The sequence below is a fragment of the Eucyclogobius newberryi genome, unplaced genomic scaffold (genome assembly GCF_026437365.1).
Source record: "Eucyclogobius newberryi isolate DKJ021-1_F unplaced genomic scaffold, fEucNew1.0.hap1 SCAF_5, whole genome shotgun sequence".
NCBI lineage: Eukaryota > Metazoa > Chordata > Actinopteri > Gobiiformes > Gobiidae > Eucyclogobius > Eucyclogobius newberryi.
In genome coordinates, this window is record NW_027316167.1 from 31,619,190 (window position 1) to 31,633,509 (window position 14,320).

General features: G+C 44.5%; 1 protein-coding gene across 1 annotated transcript in view; it reads left to right on the forward strand.

The window, feature by feature from the left end:
- Positions 1-14,320, forward strand: part of tpcn2 (two pore segment channel 2) — a 35,973-nt gene that overhangs the window by 18,532 nt on the left and 3,121 nt on the right. Inside the window, exons 8-22 of the mRNA XM_072465233.1 lie at positions 49-148; positions 230-295; positions 731-795; positions 985-1,076; positions 2,245-2,332; positions 2,524-2,604; positions 3,010-3,129; positions 3,697-3,756; positions 3,840-3,968; positions 4,446-4,495; positions 9,398-9,497; positions 10,839-10,910; positions 10,991-11,064; positions 12,339-12,444; positions 14,167-14,249. Coding sequence (XP_072321334.1) covers positions 49-148; positions 230-295; positions 731-795; positions 985-1,076; positions 2,245-2,332; positions 2,524-2,604; positions 3,010-3,129; positions 3,697-3,756; positions 3,840-3,968; positions 4,446-4,495; positions 9,398-9,497; positions 10,839-10,910; positions 10,991-11,064; positions 12,339-12,444; positions 14,167-14,249 — 1,286 coding nt within the window. The remainder of the gene's footprint in view (positions 1-48; positions 149-229; positions 296-730; positions 796-984; positions 1,077-2,244; positions 2,333-2,523; positions 2,605-3,009; positions 3,130-3,696; positions 3,757-3,839; positions 3,969-4,445; positions 4,496-9,397; positions 9,498-10,838; positions 10,911-10,990; positions 11,065-12,338; positions 12,445-14,166; positions 14,250-14,320) is intronic.

A 14,320-nucleotide genomic window follows, 5' to 3' on the forward strand; every position in this document is an offset into this window, starting at 1 on the left:
TAAAGAACTAATGATTACAGTTCTTTTCATTGTGTGGCTTTGTTTTAGGATCCGTCCAAAAACGGCGAGTGGGAGGCTCACTTCAGAGGAATGCCCAACTCCCTGACGTCATTGCTGGTTCTGCTGACCACAGCCAACAACCCCGACGGTAAACGGCACAGTATTAAACACATTTACACATTGTTTTTGTTGATGCGTTTGTATTGACTTCATGTGCTTTGTGTTTCAGTGATGATTCCTGCTTACTCTCTGAACCGAGCCTACTCCATTTTCTTCATGTTATTCAGTGTCATTGGTCAGTTCCATTTGTTTAGTTATTTATTCATTGATTAGACTAGTTTAATGGTCATAAATGTCAGGGCTGTTGGGTTTATATACCATTCAACAAACAAATTAGTTAGTCTTGGAACTGGGATGTCAAAGCAAAAACGATTGAGTCCCAGAAACTAAAACTATTATTTCGAAAATTAATTTAGTCTTTTTTTATTATCAACCGTGTTGTTGTTTTTTCTAATAAGATTCAATAAATAAGCATATAGATTTTTTGCGCAGAATTTGTCCTTTTCTGAACATTTTCAGAGGGAAAAGTAGATCAATTGTAATGGTTTTGTGGTAAATTACTCTCTGAAACGATCATTTTGTTCATGTTATTCAGCATCATTTTTCAGTTTATTCACATATTATTTCATTAGCATAGGTCATTTTTTAAAAATATATATTTTGTCCACAGGAACCTACTGCCTGATGAATCTACTGACAGCCATCATTTATAACCAGTTCAGAGGATATTTACTGGTGAGGTGCACATTCATACTAAAGTCATTATAAGGAACATTCGGCCAGAACATGACAGAATTGGTATTGAAGTTATGGTGGTTGTTGTAGCTGTAGCTGATGAACCATAAATCTGCATTTTTGTCTTTGTATGCAAATCTTGGGGCTTGTATAGATTATTTTCTAAAATTTGTCTGTTTTTTCCCTCAGATGTCGGTTCAGACGTCCATTATCAGGAGAAGGCTGGGAATCCGAGCTGCTTTTCAGATCCTCAGCTGCAAACAGGAGCAGCCCACTGAAGAGTAAGAATATAACAGAGTGTATTTATGCAAACTAAAAGATATATTATTTATGTGTATTATAGTATATGATATACTACAGTTTATTTGTAAAGCACAATTTGTACATACAGTTTTTCAATTTACTTTACATAACAAGGAAATAAATACAAATAATCAATGTGAAATGTACTTAAAACTTCTTCAGTCAGAGTAGAACCTGTCTCTTCCAGATTTTAGCTCCATAAAACTGAAACACTGATTCTCCATAAATATTCCTGACTCTGGGCACCAGCAGGAGGCCGGTCCATGTTCAGTCCTGACTCTGGCACCAGCAGGAGGCCGGTCCATGTTCAGTCCTGACTCTGGGCACCAGCATGAGGCCGGTCCATGTTCAGTCCTGACTCTGGCACCAGCAGGAGGCCGGTCCATGTTTAGTCCTGACTCTGGCACCAGCAGGAGGCCGGTCCATGTTTAGTCCTGACTCTGGCACCAGCAGGAGGCCGGTCCATGTTTAGTCCTGACTCTGGGCACCAGCATGAGGCCGGTCCATGTTCAGTCCTGACTCTGGCACCAGCAGGAGGCCAGTCCATGTTCAGTCCTGACTCTGGGCACCAGCATGAGGCCGGTCCATGTTCAGTCCTGACTCTGGCACCAGCAGGAGGCCGGTCCATGTTCAGTCCTGACTCTGGGCACCAGCATGAGGCCGGTCCATGTTCAGTCCTGACTCTGGCACCAGCATGAGGCCGGTCCATGTTTAGTCCTGACTCTGGGCACCAGCATGAGGCCGGTCCATGTTCAGTCCTGACTCTGGCACCAGCAGGAGGCCAGTCCATGTTCAGTCCTGACTCTGGCACCAGCAGGAGGCCGGTCCTTGTTCAGTCCTGACTCTGGCACCAGCAGGAGGCCGGTCCATGTTTAGTCCTGACTCTGGCACCAGCAGGAGGCCGGTCCATGTTCAGTCCTGACTCTGGCACCAGCACGAAGGCCGGTCCATGTTTAGTCCTGACTCTGGCACCAGCATGAGGCCGGTCCATCTTTAGTCCTGACTCTGGGCACCAGCATGAGGCCGGTCCATGTTTAGTCTGAACTCTGGGCGGGCACCAGCCGGAGGCCGGTCCATGGTTCTTGATCTTAACATGTGTTATTGAATAGTTTCATGTTCAGTTTTATAATTGTGTTGTTTTTTTAGCCAACCTGCCTGTGTACAAGTGGCTGCTGTGCTCAAAGTGATGTCCAAAGTCAACATGAAAAAATACTACAGACAAGCCATCATAAAGGTCAGAGCAGGTCATCAAACTGTGGTGATGGTGGTGGTGATAGTAGTAGTTGTTCTTTTCTTTCTTTGTAAATGTCAGGCTGCTGTGTTCTTCGATTTACCTTCACAAATCTTTGGGAATTTGTTGTTTAGACATGAGTGACAGTTGTGAATGTTTAAAGCGTGTCGTTATTGTTCATTTTGACTTTGTAGGTGGCTCAACATCACAAAACTTTAGATCGAGAACAGTTCAGGATGATCTTTAATGAACTGGACAAAGACCAAATCAAAGAGGTACCATCACCTTTTCATTTTTAAATCAACGTCCACAAATGTTGATCTTGATTCTCATTTGTTAGAGATTGTGTCCATAGTTGCCATATTAACCTTGTGGCTTATTGTCCTTTCAACTGACAAAAGCACACGTTTGTGGAAAATGGCCAAAAAAGGATTTTATCTAGTCAAATGTGTGCCAGTTTTTGTTCTTTGAGGACAAACATGGGTTAATATCTCTATTTCACTGGTCCTTTGAAACAAAAACTGGCACAAAGCACAAAATATTTGCATTTCCACACAAAAATAGGCATATTATTCTCACCTGCTGCGTTTCAACCCAATTTAAAATGTTATGAAATCATGTGTAATCGTGTGTGGCATTGTTCGTGCTGTGAGTTTGTGTTGTTTGTGTTTGTTTTTCAGCACCCTCCTCTGCCCGAATACAGCTCTCCGGTGTTTCAGAGGCTTCAGCGAGCCTTCAGTCACTACGCGCTTACCATCCTCGGAAACGCAGTGGCTCTGGCTAACGTCGTGTGCATCTGTGTAAGCTCGACTCTCCAACGACAATATCGACACTTGAAAAACGCTTCACACGGCATTATTCGTTCACTCCGTACAAGTGAGATACTGCGAAACAAACACGGCGGTTCGAGAGTAAAAAAGAAAGGACAAAGTAACGCAGAGGATGGAGAAACGGCACACTTTTCTGCTCTTTAAATGTGTTTTTATTATTCCAATGGCAATATTCAGACAGCATTTTAACAATCACGCAGCAAATGTTCTCAAATGTACCTCTAAATGTCATGTTTAAGCCTCAAACGATGTACAAAATGTCAAAAAAGCGCAGAAGTATAACTTTACAGCCTTGTTTTTTGACATATCCTTCCTCAGTATCCATTCAGACAAAGATTATTATACTCCGAATTAATACATTGATGAATAAAATATGTTTAATAATGTGTAGAACTAAGTAAAAAGAAAACTCTAATGAGAGAAATCATGGATAAATATTTTACTAAAATTAAATGATTGGTATTTAATTAATCTTCAGGTAATTATTATTTTTTTTTTATTCTAATGACTAGCCTTTTTCTGTTTTTGGTTTTTCAGACTATTTTGGTGCTAAACTCTGAAAAATCCACCGCTGAGAGAGACAACTTCTACATGGAGGTGAGTTCACTATTAGATTTGTGACCTGGTATTTAACGTCAGCCCCGTAACTATTGAAACTCCAATGTTTTTGCTCTTTCCAGTTGATAAACCTGGCCTTCATCTTGTATTACCTGTTTGAAATGGTCGCCAAACTCTTTGCGTTCGGATGGAAGGGTTACGTCTCCTACAGGAACAATGTGTTTGATGGACTGCTCACCGTTCTGCTGCTGGTAATTACGCTGTTTAAAGATGCACTGCGTCACTTTAGTGGTGCAAAGTTTGTCTCTTGCTCGTTTTACGTGAATTATCAGCCACTTTCACTTTTGGATGGGGGATGTCAAGATGATCAGGTTAATCAATAATTGTGATTAATCAGGTCACAATATAATCGTAAGAACCCAAAAAACAATAATCCAATGATCTTGATGAATTTTAGAAGCAAAGTAAAGTATGTTTAGTTCACTCTTTCGTCCCAAAAAATCTACGTCACTGTAAATAACTTTTTCATCTGGCTGTTTTTGTCGTATATACTTTATTTTGTCTTTTACTTGAACAGTCACATGTCAGACCACAAAAATAAAAGAACATTAAATATGTCACTGTCACAGTCACATTTTTATTGTTTGAAACCTCCAGTTATAGAAATACTAGTTACATTAGAGTCCACATTCTGTCCTGTGTTTGAACTACATTTTCTTCTGTTTTAGGCTTTGCAGATCACCATGTACGTTTTCTACAAGGCTCCATTTACCCGCTGGTAAGTTCAGCTTCAAAGACGGAAAAGCAACAAAAATAGTATTTAAAATATGTTCATTCTACTGTTTCATAAATCATTGTATGAAAACAACTAAAAGATTACGGCCGCGCACAATATATTAGTGTTTTTGTTACACAGGAGTTTCTCAAGTTCATACGCTTTTAAGGGTTAAAATAACTGTTTCTAATTTCATGTGAAACTAACTTTAAAGCGAGAAAATACAGGCAAAAAATCTGCTTTTTTTTAAGTCCGTTTGCTCTCTCAATATAGGCTTTCATGTGGAAACAGCAATACGTGTCCAATCTGCTCTTAATATGTTTTTATTATTTAATTTGATCCACCCACATTCATAGATTTCTCTTGGACATTGCAGGGTCAAAGGCTGTTTTTCTGCCTTTGTGACATAAGGACGTATTTTAAGGGCTGAACTTTATAATCTTATACTTGCCATATTTTCCGGACTATAAGTCGCACCAGCCAAAAAATGCATAATAAAGAAGAAAAAAACATATATAAGTCGCAGTTTTGGGGAGATATATTTGATACAATCCAGGACCAAGAACAGACATTTCATCTTGAAATGCACTTAAATATAATAACAGATTAAATAACATGGTGAATAGGTGTACGTATGCTAACGCTAACACCTTCAGCTACATGAGGCACAGACAGAACTGTCGTAAGTGTCTGGTATGTTAACGTAACATATTAACAGTTATTCAGATAACTATAGCATAAAGAACATGCTAACAAGTTTAGCAAAGCATCAGTTTTACCCCAAATCACTAAATCCATTGAATTCTTCTTCCTCTGTGTCGCTTCTAAACAACTCTGCAAACTTTGGAGGTAGAGGAAGTGCAGATTCTTCTTCTGCGTCACTTGGAGCCTTGTGGTTGCCAGTGTGAAAATACCGAATAATATCACATATAAGTCGCTCTGGAGTATAAGTCGCACTCTGGCCAAAACTATGAAAAAAGGTGCAATTTATAGTACGGAAAATACTGTATACAAGATTTAGATGAAATGTATAGAGGATTTGTACATATCTACAATTCTAAGCCTGATTTATTTTAATTTGGGGAAAATTGAATTTCCAAGCAAATTTTCAGTCAAATCAAGTTTACTCAAAAACTCAATGAGAAATCTAAAATCCCCTCTGTACATTTTTGTTATATATAATGTCCACAACAAAATCCTGAAGAAATGTAAACCCTGCTCTGTTCATTTTTCAGATATAAATGTCACAAATATGTGCAATCTTGGCTATTGTTACACATAAAATGCCTTTCTATCTATTTGAAAACATAATTTTGTGAGTAAACTATAGCTTATTTCTCTTTTTTTCCAATTCAAGCTAAATTTAACATGTAAAACACAGAACAGAACGTGACCAGAGAGCAAATCCAAAATAAAACCAACACACACAGCACAAAACATTCAAAGAATCTAAATCGCAGCACATCCATCCATCCATCCATCTTCTGCCGCTTTATCCGGGGCCGGGTCGCGGGGGCAGCAGTCTGAGCAGGGACTCCCAGACTTCCTTCTCCCCAGACACTTCCTCTAACTCCTCCGGGGGGATCCCGAGGCGTTCCCAGGCCAGCCGAGAGACATAGTCTCTCCAGCGTGTCCTGGGTCTTCCCCGGGGCCTCTTCCCGGTGGGACATGCCTGAAACACCTCCCGAGGGAGGCGCCCAGGAGGCATCCGGAACAGATGCCCGAGCCACCTCAGCTGGCTCCTCTCGACGTGGAGGAGCAGCGGCTCTACTCCGAGCTCCCCCCGTGTGGCCGAGCTCCTCACCTTATCTCTAAGGGAGCGCCCAGCCACCCGGCGGAGGAAACTCATTTCGACCGCTTGTATCCGCGATCTTGTTCTTTCGGTCACTACCCAAAGCTCATGACCATAGGTGAGGTCAGAACGTAGACCGACCGGTAAATAGAGAGCTTTGCCTTTCGGCTCAGCTCCCTCTTCACCACAACGGTCCGATGCAGCGACTGCATCACTGCAGCCGCTGCACCAATCCGCATGTCGATCTCACGCTCCATCCTTCCCTCACTCGTGAACAAGACCCCGAGATACTTGAACTCCTCCACTTGGGGCAAGGACACCCCACCCACCTGGAGAGGGCAAGCCACCTTTTTCCGGTCGAGAACCATGGCCTCGGATTTGGAGGTGCTGATTCTCATCCCAGCCGCTTCACACTCGGCTGCAAACCGTCCCAGTGCATGTTGCAGGTCCGGGTTTGATGGAGCCATCAGGACAACATCGTCTGCAAACAGCAGAGATGAGATCCTGTGGTCCCCAAACCGGACCCCCTCCGACCCCTGACTGCGCCTAGAAATTCTGTCCATAAAAATTATGAACAGAACCAATCTCCTCCTTGAACCGACACCTTAACGTGGTGGAGGGGTTTGAGTGCCCGAATGATCCCGGGAGCTATGTTGTCGGGGGCTTCATGCCCCTGGTAGGGTCTCCCAAGGCAAACAGGTCCTAGGTGACGGGTCAGACAAAGATCGGTTCAGAAGCCTCTTATGACGACGACACAATCAAGGCAGTTCACGTCGCCCGGATCGGCGTCACCGGGGCCCCATCCTGGAGCCAGGCCTGGGATGGGTGCTCCATGGCGAGCGCCTGGTGGCCGGGTCTTACCCCACGGGGCCCGGCCGGGCACAGCCCGAAAGAGCGACGTGGGGCCGCCCTCCCGTGGGCCCACCACCCGCAGGAGGATCCATAAGGGGCCGGTGCAGAGAGATCTGGGCGGCAGTCGACGGCAGGGGCCTCGGCGACCAGATCTCCAGACACAGAAACTAACTCTGGGGACATGGAATGTCACCTCGCTGGGGGGGAAAGAGCCTGAGCTTGTGCGGGAGGTTGAGCGATACCGACTATATATAGTCGGCCTCACCTCCACGCACAGTTTGGGCACTGGAACCCATCTCCTCGAGAGGGGCTGGACGCTCCACTTCTCTGGTGTTGCCCGCGGGGAGAGGCGGCGGGCTGGTGTGGGCTTGCTGATAGCCCCTCAGCTCAGCCGCCACGTGTTGGAGTTTACCCCGGTGAACGAGAGGGTCGCGTCCCTCCGCCTTCGGGTGGGGGACAGGTCTCTCACTGTTGTGGCGGCCTACGGGCCGAACAGCAGTGCAGAGTACCCGGCCTTCTTGGAGTCCTTGGGAGGGGTACTGGACAGTGCACCGACCGGGGACTCCGTTGTTCTACTGGGGGACTTCAACGCCCACGTGGGCAATGACAGTGACACCTGGAGAGGGGTGATCGGGAAGAACGGCTTCCCCGATCTGAACCCGAGCGGTGTTCAGTTATTGGACTTCTGTGCTAGCCACGGATTGTCCATAACGAACACCATGTTCAAGCACAAGGGTGTCCATCAGTGCATGTGGCACCAGGACACCCTAGGCCGGAGGTCAATGATCGACTTAGTTGTCATGTCATCAGACCTCCGGCCGCGTGTCTTGGACACTCGGGTGAAGAGAGGGGCAGAGTTGTCAACCGATCACCACCTGGTGGTGAGTTGGATCCGCTGGCGGAGGAGGAAGCCGGACAGACTTGGCAGACCCAAGCGCATTGTGAGGGTCTGTTGGGAACGTCTTGTGGAGCCCTCTGTCAGTAGGGTATTCAACTCGCACCTCCGGGAGAGCTTCTCCCATGTCCCGGGGGAGGCTGGGGACATTGAGTCCGAGTGGACCATGTTCTCCGCCTCCATTGTTGATGCGGCTGCTCGGAGCTGTGGTCGCAAGGTCTCCGGTGCCTGTCGTGGCGGCAACCCCCGAACCCGGTGGTGGACACCGGAAGTAAGGGATGCCGTCAGACTAAAGAAGGAGGCCTATCAGGCCACTCTGGCTTGTGGGTCTCCGGAGGTCATCGACGGGTATCGGCAGGCCAAGCGAGCCGCGGCTCGTGCTGTCGCAGAGGCAAAAACCCGGGCCTGGGAGGAGTTCGGGGAGGCCATGGAGGAGGACTATCGGTCGGCACCAAAGAAATTCTGGCAAACCGTCCGGCGCCTCAGGAAGGGGAAGCAGTGTCTCACAAACACCGTTTACGGTGCGGGTGGAGGCCTGCTGACCTCGACTGGGGATGTCGTCGGACGGTGGAAGGAATACTTTGAAGATCTCCTTAATCCCTCAGTCACGTCTTCTGAAGAGGAAGTAGAGACCGGGGACTCGGAGGCTGGCTCATCCATCACCCAAGCTGAAGTCACTGAGGTTGTCCGCAAACTCCTCGGTGGCAGGGCTCCGGGGGTGGATGAGATCCGCCCTGAGTACCTAAAGTATCTGGATGTTGTAGGACTGTCTTGGTTGACACGTCTCTGCAACATCGCGTGGCGTTCGGGGACCGTGCCTCTGGACTGGCAGACCGGGGTGGTGGTCCCTCTGTTCAAGAAGGGGGACCGGAGGGTGTGTTCCAACTACAGAGGGATCACACTCCTCAGCCTCCCGGGTAAGGTCTATTCCAAGGTACTGGAGAGGAGAATCCGACCGATAGTCGAACCTCGGATTCAGGAGGAGCAGAGTGGTTTTCGTCCCGGTCGTGGAACACTGGACCAGCTCTATACCCTCCATCGGGTGCTCGAGGGTTCATGGGAGTTTGCCCAACCAGTCCATATGTGCTTTGTGGATCTGGAGAAGGCTTTTGACCGTGTCCCTCGGGGTGTCCTTTGGGGGGTGCTCCGGGAGTACGGGGTCCGGGGCCCTTTGCTCAGGGCTGTCCGGTCCCTGTATGACCGGAGCAGGAGCTGTGTTCGCATTGCCGGCAGTAAGTCAGACCTGTTCCCAGTGCATGTTGGACTCGCAGCACAGTCAAATGAAAATATTAAAAACACAGAAAGTGAACTGTTGTTGCTTCAGCTGTGCAGAAGCGTGTTTAACTTTCATAACTGTGTCGCGCAGGGATCCAGAGAGGCACAACATTGTTTCTCTGTGGGAGATGACTCGAACGATCAACATGCTCATCGTCTTCCGCTTCTTAAGGATCATACCCGATATCAAGGTACAACGATGGGACTAAAACAAGGACTAAAACACAAACAATGACAGAGAAAAGATTCAAAGACTGGAAACTCAGGACTAAAACTTAAAAGGGCGCCTTTTTTTTTTAACAAAAAAATAAACAAACGCACGTGTGTGTTGTATCAGTCCGCACGGGGGAGTGGCATGCGCACTTCCGCCTGCGTTCTCAAATCGCCGAAAAATTGTCCATTGCGCCTTTAACTACATGTGCCGAAAAACACTTTGATTTATATGTGAAGTAAGTAAGTAAGTAAGTAAATTTTATTTATATAGCACCTTTCACAGACAGAGGTCACAAAGTGCTTCACAAAACACAGAATAAAACAATAAAAACACAAAAAACTTACAGTGAACAATACATATACAACAATATACAGTAAAATCAGTCCCTAAAACAAGTGCATTTAAAAGGCTTGACTAAATAAAAAGGTTTTAAGCTGACCCTTAAAAGCAGTAACTGAGTCCAGTGACCGTAGGGAGAACGGAAGATCGTTCCAGAGTCTGGGGGCAACAGCCTGGAAGGATCTGTCTCCTCTGGTCCGAAAACGGGTGCGAGGAACCAACAACAGTTTCTGATCCAAGGACCTTAGTGAGCGAGAGGGAGCGTACGGTTTAATCAGATCGCTGATGTACAGAGGGACCTGACCATTTAAAGCTCTAAAAGTTAAAACAAGAATTTTGAACTGTATCCGGTAGGAGACCGGCAGCCAGTGAAGGGCTTTGAGAATGGGTGAAATGTGGGCCCTTCTATTTGTGCGGGTTAAGATCCTCGCTGCAGAGTTCTGGACCAGCTGCAGACGAGAGAGTTCCTTCTTGTTAAGACAGGAAAACAAACTATTACAATAGTCCAAACGTGAAGACACAAAGGCATGAATTATAACTTCCGGGTCATTTTGAGACACCATTTTCCTGAGCTTAGAGATTTTCCTCAACTGAAAGAAACAGTTCCTCGTCAACAGCTTGGAGTGGTGCTCTAAAGACATGTCTTTGTCAAAGACAACACCCAAGTTTCTAAGACATGAATGTTCATGTGATAAAGTCAGTATCAAAAGCTGGTACAGATTTTATTTTTTCCATTGGTTCACGAGTTGGAAAGGCTAAAAACGGTCCCTGAATAAATACAAATAGTAAATTAAACTGGACTATATGAAACCAGAGCTCAGCATGCCAAGAATAAGAGGTTTTGATGTGTGCGGATGTTCTTTGGTGTCCATAGAGGAAGAGGCTTTGGTAATGAATCTAGTACCTTCCTCGCTCTCATCGCCGTCCTTAAGCGTTAGTTTTTCATCAAACCGTGTCCCTAATCATGATTCCCTTGCAGCTCATGGCTCTCGTTGCGAGCACGCTCATGGACCTGGTCAAAAACCTCAGAGCTTTCGCTGGAATCCTGGTGGTGAGTTCACTTAATCCGTGATAAAACACAAAGATTGTGCTTTAAAGATGTGCTCAAACTGCGCCGCCCTTTTGTTGCAGGTGGTATATTACATGTTTGCGGTGTTTGGGATCTGGCTTTTTGAAGGCGCCATCAAACCACCTTCACATTCTGGGTACATACAACATATTATTTATCTGTTTGAATGTTATGTGGACTATATAAATATCCAACAGCAGAGGGCGGTATAGGCTTGCAAATACACTGCAGCCTGTGGTTTTTCCAAACCTTTTAACAGCACAGCCAGTCAATTTAGCTGCAAATGAACTGAATTCTGGCTTAAATAATTATGGGCAAACCATCTTTTATTTATGTACTTTTTCTTTCCATGAAGTCATTTAATGCAATTTTTTTAGTGTTTTGAGCCAACTTTTGAACCAGAAAAGGCACAAAAATGACCGCTACTGCCAAATCCAAAGACGAGCGCGGTGATGCGGACGTTATTTACGCCTCTTTATGTAATTTGAGTTGTTTGCAGTGGTTCTCAAGCTTTTTACGCCACACAAAACTATTTCTGGTCTAAGTTGGGGCTAAACATGTCTTAAGTAGGAATATACCATTGTCACAGTAGTTTTAACTGAGACATTACTTAAGGAAGAGCAAAAATGTGAGTTAAAAAGTGTCAGCAGAAACTGACACAGATATAGTCTGTGCTGCCTTTACTATATAGTTTCTCACAACTTGGCATATTTTTTTGTTGTTTATATATATATATATATATATATATATATAATGTTGTCATGATAGTTATTCTCTAAAACAAGCATTTTTCTGCCTTTTTATATAGTTTACAATCATTTTTAATTGTCAGCGATCGACTTGAATCCACCAATAAATCCTCTGTCCGTAAGAGTCCAGACATTTGAGGAAGAGTTTTTGACTTTCTTAACAGATAAACGGATGTGATAAGTCTCGTTCATGTTTTGGAAATTCATTTTTAAACCCATATTTATTTGTTTTTAATAAGATAAAATAAAATCTATTAGAAAATTGTGATTAAAACTAGGGGAAAAAAGCATTATTTTTTAGGGAGTGTCTGCAGAGCCGCGGCGCGCGGCCCGAAACTGCCATGTTATTTTTGTGTCGGCCGCACGCCGCGGCTCCTGAAACTGCGCCGCTATTTGACCGCGTTATAGCTCCGTTTTAGACCGCGCCGGGTTAAGGTTAAGGTTAGGGTTAGGGTTAGCCATGACCCTAACCCATTTGACCGCGAGCCGCGGCACTGCAGCCACGGCCTATTTTTTAATTTACCATTTTTCTACGCAATGCGTTTTAGGTTCAGAATCTTTCAAGTCAATGTCCCTTCCATTGTGGTATTGCTAATATAGTAGTTGCAGGTATGTTACTTTAGTTTTGCTGTACTGTATTGATTAAATATTGTTTCCTCAGCGGAATATCAAACTCCTCGATGGAGAACGTCACCACTAACTTCACCATGATCTGTGGCACTTACGAGCAGCTGGAATACTGGCCCAACAACTTCGACGACTTCGCTGTGAGTTGACAGTCAAAGAGAGAAACTGTTGTGTGTTTTACAGGAACACGGCGCCCGGAGCGCCTGTCAATCATGTTTGTTTAGATGTTAGATGTTTGTCAAGAGTTCTCAACATTTTTGTGATAGTGTATATATTTAAGTACGAGCTGAGATGTTTTGACAGGTGAAGTAAGTCTGCTAAAGTCTGTGATGGTGCATGTCCGGGTGGTTCATGTCGGGGGCAGTTTGTTCCAGAGTCTGGGACCAGCGACAGAGGAGACTCCATCACCCCAGTGTTTGAGTCTGCCTCTGGGGATGTACAGTAGAAGCTGATTTTAGATTTGGTTTGGACCTGGTTTAGTCTTGGTTTGGACCTGGTTTAAACCTAGTCCTGGTTTAGTCCTGGTTTAGTCCTGGTTTAGTCCTGGTTTAAACCTGGTTTAAACTTGGATTAAACCTGGTTTATTCTTGGTTTAGACTGGGTTTAGACCGGGTTTAGACCGGGTTTAGACCGGGTTTAGACCGGGTTTAGACCGGGTTTAGACCGGGTTTAGACCGGGTTTAAACCTGGTTTATTCTTGGTTTAAACCGGGTTTAGACCTGCTTTAGCCCTGGTTTATTCTTGCTTTAGACCTGCTTTAGACCTGCTTTAGACCTGCTTTAGACATGCTTTAGCCCTGGTTCAAACCTGGTTTAGACCTGGTTTAGACCCGCTTTAGACCTGCTTTAGACCCGGTTTAGTCCTGCTATAGACCTGCTTTAGTCCTGCTTTAGTCTTGATTCAGACGCGCTTTAGACCTGGTTTAGACCCGCTTTAGACCTGCTTTAGACCTGCTTTAGACCTGCTTTAGACCTGGTCAGTGCTGGAGTAAGTAAATGTACAGATGAAGGAACACATTTTTTTTTTTACAAAAATAACAAAGTATCACATACAATAATGTATTTGAGTTAAAGGATTGAAATATGTGTTTAAGAATGTGTTTTTAGAGTAAAAAGTGAAAGTACACACGATTCACATGGTTGTGCTGCTTTTCAGTCAATAAAGGATGAAATATTCTGGTTATATTTTGTTTAGATGGTTTAACTGAGACTCAAAACCTTCAGGAAAGATGTCGTCATAAACGTACAAAATATTTTTCCTCACGTTTTAAGCACAGTAGAAAGCACAGTTTCCTGCTCTCAGATGTAGAGAAGTAAAAAGTACTGAAACTTGCCACTGAAACTTTCACTTAAGTAAATGTCAGATACTAAAAATAATTACTTAAGTACAGTACTTTAGTCAGTACTTTGTGGCCAGTATCTAATCAGTGATAAATAAACTATAATATAATGTAAAACAGTGTCAGAATATTCAGATTAAAGCATTTAATGCAGGTATTCCATATTCTGTAACTAAATACATTTTCAAAACCTTCTCCCCAACGTGACATGATGTTTGAAAAAGAGTAATTGTTTCATGTTTCACTGTTGAAATGTTCTATTATTGAGCTGCTGAACTTATGATGCTGTTTCCTTTTAAACTTCAGTTCTTGCTCATTTAAGTTACAAAACATGAAATCTAAATGTTTTGTATAACTCTGCATGCACCGGTGGACCGAATGACAATAAATCAGAAGTTGATGTTTCAGCGAACGTTCTGAGCGCAGACCTGGCTGAACCTTGTGTTCCCGTGGCGATGGCAGACAGTTTTGTCCATGAACCCGTCCGTCCTGTTTCTGACTCCTCCCACGTTTGTCTTCACAGGCCGCCATCATTTTGCTCTACGATGTCATGGTGGTGAACAACTGGCAGGCCTTTATGGAAGCGTACAGCCGATACACCACCGAGTAAGACCACGGCTGCTTTACATGTGCACCACTGGAATGTTTCACAGTATGGCATTAAACTGGCCTATGTT